General features: G+C 54.4%; 1 protein-coding gene across 1 annotated transcript; it reads right to left on the minus strand.

The window, feature by feature from the left end:
- Window positions 1–3,248: 3,248 nt before the first annotated feature.
- Window positions 3,249–6,098, minus strand: YPEL1 (yippee like 1). Its single transcript, XM_007451014.1, has 4 exons — window positions 5,957–6,098; window positions 4,609–4,652; window positions 4,147–4,255; window positions 3,249–3,448 (listed from the first exon to the last, which is right to left on the minus strand). The coding sequence occupies exons 1-4, from the start codon at window positions 6,071–6,073 to the stop codon at window positions 3,359–3,361; spliced, it is 360 nt and encodes a 119-aa protein (XP_007451076.1). The 5' UTR covers window positions 6,074–6,098; the 3' UTR covers window positions 3,249–3,358.
- Window positions 6,099–6,566: the final 468 nt, after the last annotated feature.

Raw genomic sequence — 6,566 nt, forward strand, 5'->3', positions numbered from 1 at the left:
CCTGCCCTTTCCGCGCCCTCCATCCCGCAGTCCTCCTGACTGTGACACTGCTCCCTCGGCTTCCAGAAGCTCCCGTGGAAGCTCAGGGACAGCTGCCTCCTCCCAGGACCCGTCTACTCCCTCTGCGAGGCCAACAGGGTCATCGCTGCCCTCCCCTACTCTCAGCACTTGTGTCCTCGGGTCAGCAAGGCCACCACCCCCTTGGGCTCTGGTCCTGTTTCTCTCCTCTCCTGCCTCACCTGAAACCTCACACGTCAGTGAGCGCCAACAGCTCTTACTTCTAGAAGGTACTGTGGCTCTTTCCGCGTCTCTGCTTCTGAGCCCTGGGCCTGTCTCACCTGCCTCCTCCGAGCCTTGCGTGCAGGTCCCCACGGATGGCGGCGCACAGACCCACCATGCAGCCCATCCTCCGAGGCCCTTGCCCATGACCATCAGCTGGGACCTGGACTCTACGGTGACCTTTCCACTCCCCCAATGCCTTGGGCCAGGCTGCTGTCCCTCACGTCTTCCCAACCCTTTCACCATTGAGGGGCTTACTCGCCCGTGCTGTCTCCGGGAGCTGGGGTCACGGGGAGGAGGTGGCCGGGCAGCAGCTCCTTGGCTACCCTGTCAGGCCGCGAGACCCGTGATGCTGCTAACTAGGAGACATTGGATGTTGGAAGCTTTATTTTTAAACCTCACACAGACAGAGGACGGAGAGCCGGACCTGGGGCCACAGGGAGCCTGTGCATGTGAGCTTGGCAGTCCTGCTTGAGGGGCAAACCGTCGGGCTGGCCTGGGCTTCTGTCCATCCATCTCTCTGGCAGCCATGCCCAACTGCCCTGAGGGAAGGCTGGCCACCCTGGGCTGCAGCCCCGCGGCGCCACCCACAGTGAAGGACAGGCTTGCCCAGAGCCTTTGACAAATGAGGGTTTACATTTCTGTAGGTCGTTTTGAGCTTAAATTGTAGTTTTCTAGACATTAAAAACATTCAGATTTTGTTAATTCCCTGGTGAGGTTATCAGGTAAATTAAAGGACTTTTTAAACAACTCCCATTTCTGATCCCTCCTGATATCTGACAGATGCCATCAAGAATAAGCATTAAGGTATAAAAATACTGTATATGTACTGTGCAGAAGACATTACGTAGTTTAACTTAAATGCATTTATAATCCTGGCATCACCTCCCACTCTTCGCAAGGAGAAAAAATATCTTAAATAAATAAAAGTCACAGGGTGATATTTACTGTTTAGGAATTTAAAAGGGTGGCGCGTCCCAGCACTTGACCAGCACATCTGGTTGTGGTCTCGTGAGTGTCCGTCCTCGAAGCTGCTCACGGTCAGTTCATTTGGTTTCAAAACGAGCTCGGATTTTGCAGAAGACTAACAAGAAGTGTTAAGAGTCTTTGTTGGTGTCGGCTACAAAAATACAAAAGTCATCATGGACCACTGGTAAAAACACTTCGATGCCACCACAGAGACAGACGGCACACCACCAAAGTGCTCAGAGCAGAGGAGCAGTAACTGTGCCCAGAACATACAAAACCTCTAAATATAAGTTGAGTGTATACAGAGGGATTTTAGGAGGTTCCTCAGCGTCAGGAAGCATCTTTTGGAGAAGCAGCTGGGCCACACGCTGAAGCTTGGGGAGGAGGCCCGGCTGAGGAGCCGCTGGCTCAGGTGGGGTCTCAGGGATTCGTACTCACGTCTCAGGGAAGGTGCTGGCCGGGCCTTCATGGGGCACTGAGGACCAGGCCCGGGGCCCAGCTTGGGAGGCGGCAGAGTGCCTGCAGTGGAGGTCTGCGCTGTGCCAAGCACTTCCCTTGGCAACTTGAGATGCATTCAGGCCCACTGGTCACCCTCGTGGACGACCCGGCAGGCAGGGCACTCCGCACGATCCAGGCTGCAGGTCCAGGCAGAGATGGTGTCAAAGGGAAGCCCAGGTGAGTGGCTGGGGGTCAGGGGAGGGCCACCCACCAACTGGCAGCCAGTCCCTCTCTGTCCCCAGCCAGCTCACGCTTGTGGCCATAGGACTAACCTCGTCTGAAGGAGTTTGGGAGCCGGCCTGTGCCCTCCTCTCTTCCCCCCTCCCTCAGCCTTCTCTCTGACCCTCGGCACTGGGGTCCCAGGAGTCTCATGCCCCGGTGACCACACTGATGGCCCCCAGGCGCCCAGTGGCAGGCTGGGCCCACTGGCCAGAGCCAGGTAGAACACTGAAAACGAAAACTGTTGTGGGAATGCCTTTTGGCCTCCATTCTCTGCAAAGCGGCCAAAACCCGTGGGTGGTGCCCACTCCGTGCATAGGCACAGTGAGTCGGAACTTGAACCTGTGGCAGAAACGCAGGACTCAGGAGGCTGGCTGCTGGGCCTTGCCTGTGTCGGCCCACAGGACAGAACCAGGGAGGCACAGGGACCTGTTGAGCAAACCAAACATCTTCACTGCAAAGTTTAAACCTGTCTTCCAACCGTAACCTTTTCCAAAATTTTAAAACTATCTGGCAAATGTTAAATTTGGAAGCTTAGCCTGCTCTGGCCTCTTTCAAATATGCAAAAAATAATTCTTTTTCTTCAAGTACATCAGAGTAGAAAAGGAAACCCGATTTCCCTTGGTCCAGCACGTTCCACTCTTAACTCCATGGACCAGCCGCCCAGCACCTGACCTGGCTGGAGCCCCCATGGGCCTGGGCCTGCGCCTGCACACTGGCCCAAGACCGTCTCTGCTAACGACTCGTTCACTCGCCTGTGAGATAAGGAAGCTACTGGCTTAAATAAACAAACATGTTACATTAGACACATTTCTCTATAGCTTATCTAAAATGTTATTACTGGTGGCCTCTGTTTTTGAACAAGGCTAAAAAACACCCTTGGTGCATAGATTCATAGATTTCTGAGAGATTCCTAAGTAAGCACTGCCCTCACAGCTCATCTGCAAGAAGAATAACCAACGTTGTTCCGCGAACTGGGGAGAAGTTACCATACCTTCTCTCCAAACAAGAGGGGAAGCTGGCTCTCCGAAGAGATCCCTGTGGGCTTTGGGGCTTCGGTCTGGTTTTCTATCAAACACGAAAGAGCACAGCCAAACTATCTTAAAGGCATTGGTTAAAGAAGGTGTTAATTGGATGGATAAGTCACCAGTTGGTTAGGTCTTTTCTCTACATCTTGAGAAATTAGAAAAAGGTCATTGAAACTTTTCAGAAATAACCGTGTTATTGAAGAAGACACAGATCGGAGGGACGCCTTACCCAGGGGATTGGCCTGGAGAGGCCGCCTGTGAGGCTCGAGTTCAAGAAACACTGCCATCAGATGTGCCTATGTTTCCATTACTTTTACCGTCTCTTTGACAAAATTGTATTCAAAAGAGAACAGGAAGTTTTCACTTTACTCCCAACCATTGTCTTTGATCATGTGAGCAAGCTCAATGATAAATTTTCCTTCCTTATATTTCTGACTGCTCTCAAAGGCGTGTTCCTTGAAAAGAGAGAGACAAGGTTTCAGAACAGAATCGGTTTTGTTTTTCAACTTCATTTTACACTTCGCAAAGAAAATAACTGCAGTATCACATCTCCCCAGACGCCCCTTGTGCCGTGTGGTCCAGGGCAGGGGAGGGGTGCCTATCTGGGTGACCAGCCCTCAGAAGCAGGGCAGGTCTGGCCTGGACTCGCAGAGTGATGGTGAAACTTGTCGGGAACTACTGATTCAAGTTTGTTACTGAGCACCGACCACGTGCAGGGCAGTTTGGTAAGGGAAGCCAAGCAAAGGCCTCCTTCCCGGGACTCCAGGTACAGGGGAGTGAAGTCCTCAGGGTCACAGATGGTGGAGAGGGGAAAGCCCTTCTCGGGGGCGAGGGATGCAGTGGCTCAAACACAGCCCCCCCTCCCCCCGTTGCTGGAGTCTGGGGGTGGGTGGTGTGTGGGACAGGACCAGGGCACAGGCGGGTCCTGGGGGTGGGGCCCTGAGGGGTCTGCTGTGAGCACAACGGCAGGGTCATGTCCAGTCCCCCACCTCCCACCTGGCTGGTGACCATCCCTCCCTCCCCCAGTCCATGGACTCTAAAAGATGTGGTTTTAAAACGTGTTCCTTGACTGGCAGCACCTATCCTGCTTCCTGGCATGTTTTGTTTCCACTGGGAACGTGTTCTTTATTACAGCGGACCCGTGGTCACTCACGTATTTCCACCCGAGTGTGGTCTTGCAGTTCTCACAGTAGATGTCCGCCACGGCATGCAGGCCGGTGAGAAGGACCCGCTCCTCCGCAGGGCCGCAGCCCACATTCACCCTGTGGGGAGGAGGCGCTGGGACCCTCATGGGGCCCCGGGCCCACAGTTCCGCCCCCGCCAGCTGTTCCCAGGACACAGGGTGTCCTTCCTGACTCCCCCCCCACCTTTGAACAACTTCTTGCCTCCCCCGAGAATCCAGGATGGGACAGGCTGTGGGGAGGGGCCCACAGTCCTGCTGTCTCGGTGGAAATCAAGATCTACCCCAGTGGAAAACAAACCACACCCAGCCTGGGAAAAAAGCATCTGCTTTTCCGAGCCCTCGACGGCAGCGAGCACTGGCAGGCTCTCAGAAGCAGCACGCAGGGCCTGGTGGCAGACGCGGCACTGGCGAGGCCAAGGCAGCGATACTCACACTGAGTTGAAGAGGTAGGCTCGTCCCTGACTTCCCTGAAAGGACTGCAAAGAAGAAAGAGGGGTTAAAGGCTTTGTCGTGGTCAGATGGAAGTGACGCCATTCATCACCAGCTGGAACGCGAGGCCACGTCGGGGCGGCTCCACCCAGAGGGCCTCTGTGCTTGATTATTTTAAAGAACAGCTTACTACTGGCTTTGGGGTCCTTTGAAAGAAGCACCTCAAATTCCTTTTCGACACTAACAACCCACTCCCCCCACCGTGTGACCAGAGCAGTGCCTGAGCTACACGGCCGATCTGGAGGCCCCGGAGCAGCTCTGCCTCCGAAGCTGGTGCTGAGGGGCTGCCCTTCCACTGAAGCTTCTGGACGCACAGAGGGGCCACAGAAGCAGTGATGGCACAGACACCACCTTATCTGATGGCTTTCCCTTAAGATGATGGACCCAGGACTTCCCTGGTGGTCCAATGGTTAGGACTCTGCACTTCCACTACACGGGGCACGGGTTCCATCCCTGGTCAGGGAACTAAGATCCTGCAGGCCGCACGTATGTCCCCCCCAAAAAAAGGACCCTGTCACCTTCTTATCACAAGTACAGAGATGTTCTTCTAACTGCCTGAAACAAGAGACCTAAGCACGGATGCCAGAAACTTCTTGATGGCTTTGTTTTCAAAGGAGCAGAAGGCTCCTGCCCAGGGAGGCAGACTTAGAGGATGGGTGGGGGTCGTGACCCACAGCACGGGGAGGGAGGACAATCACTGTCTCCCGAGGGATTGTTTTAAATGTTCCCAAGTGGTTGGTTATAAACAGGACAAACTGCTGCTAGTCAAGAGTTCAAGGCAATGAGGCAGGTCCTGCCCTCTTCGCCCCCAGGGGGCTGCTCGTGGCCCCCACAGCACCGCGGCCCTGGCAGAGCTTCCCTCCCAGGCTCTTTGCTGAAAGATCCAACTGCCCCCAAGGCAGCCTCTTCTCTTCTTAACCATTCTGAGTTTTAAAACTTTCTTTAACTCCCTTATTATGAAACTATTTCCACAGATTTTCCAGGCTTCCTTTGTACTGTCCATGTCCTCTGGCTTTACATGAATTTAACTGCTCTGACAAGTCACTGACTCATCTTACTGTGGGATCTTCAGAGGCCCGTGGCCTGGCCCCCAAAACCCACCACTCGGCCAAGACCACGATGTAGCTGCCCTCACTCACACACACAATTTCCCTCAGTGCCATCCACAGGGCTCCAGACATTCTGGGCCCAGCAAACCCAGGAGGCCATGGGGTGGTTCAGTATTTGTCTACACTTAGGCTCAGTGATCATGGCTGAGGGCAGCCTACCGAGTTCTTGACCAGACACTTGCCTTGGAGATCAGCTCATCGTGATTGGCCAGGTGGGCCCTGCAGTGGACACAACTGTACGTTCGGTGGCAGTTTGGCAGATACGCTTGGAAAGTTTTGGACCTTGTCATCTTCACCATCTCCGCTGGGCACTCCTGGCTCAGCTCAGGGCTGGCACGGGAGGAGCTGCAGCTCTGCTGGGCTCTCTGACAGAAGAAACACTGGAACATGCACGCAAGAGCCGTTGTTGTTCGGAGGGCGTGTGGCTCTGTCCACACAGCTGGGGTGAGAGAAAAACGCCACAACCTGTCAACAAGTCAACACAGAGCAGAGGGTCACAGAGAGAATGAAACACAAAAAGTGTGTTTAGGAAGCCTGTTGTGAAGAAGGGAAGTGCAGGCCTAGACGTTAAAGACCTAATACTTCAATAGTAATATGAGTACATAAAAACACTAATAGCGGGCTTCCCTGGTGGCGCAGTGCTTGAGAGTCCGCCTGCCGATGCAGGAGACGCGGGTTCGTGCCCCGTTTCGGGAAGATCCCACATGCCGCGGAGCGGCTGGGCCCGTGAGCCATGGCCGCTGAGCCTGCGCGTCCGGAGCCTGTGCTCCGCAAATGGGAGAGGCCACAACA

This window comes from Lipotes vexillifer, unplaced genomic scaffold (assembly GCF_000442215.2).
Source record: "Lipotes vexillifer unplaced genomic scaffold, Lipotes_vexillifer_v1.1 scaffold1783, whole genome shotgun sequence".
Classification (NCBI taxonomy): Eukaryota; Metazoa; Chordata; class Mammalia; order Artiodactyla; family Lipotidae; genus Lipotes; species Lipotes vexillifer.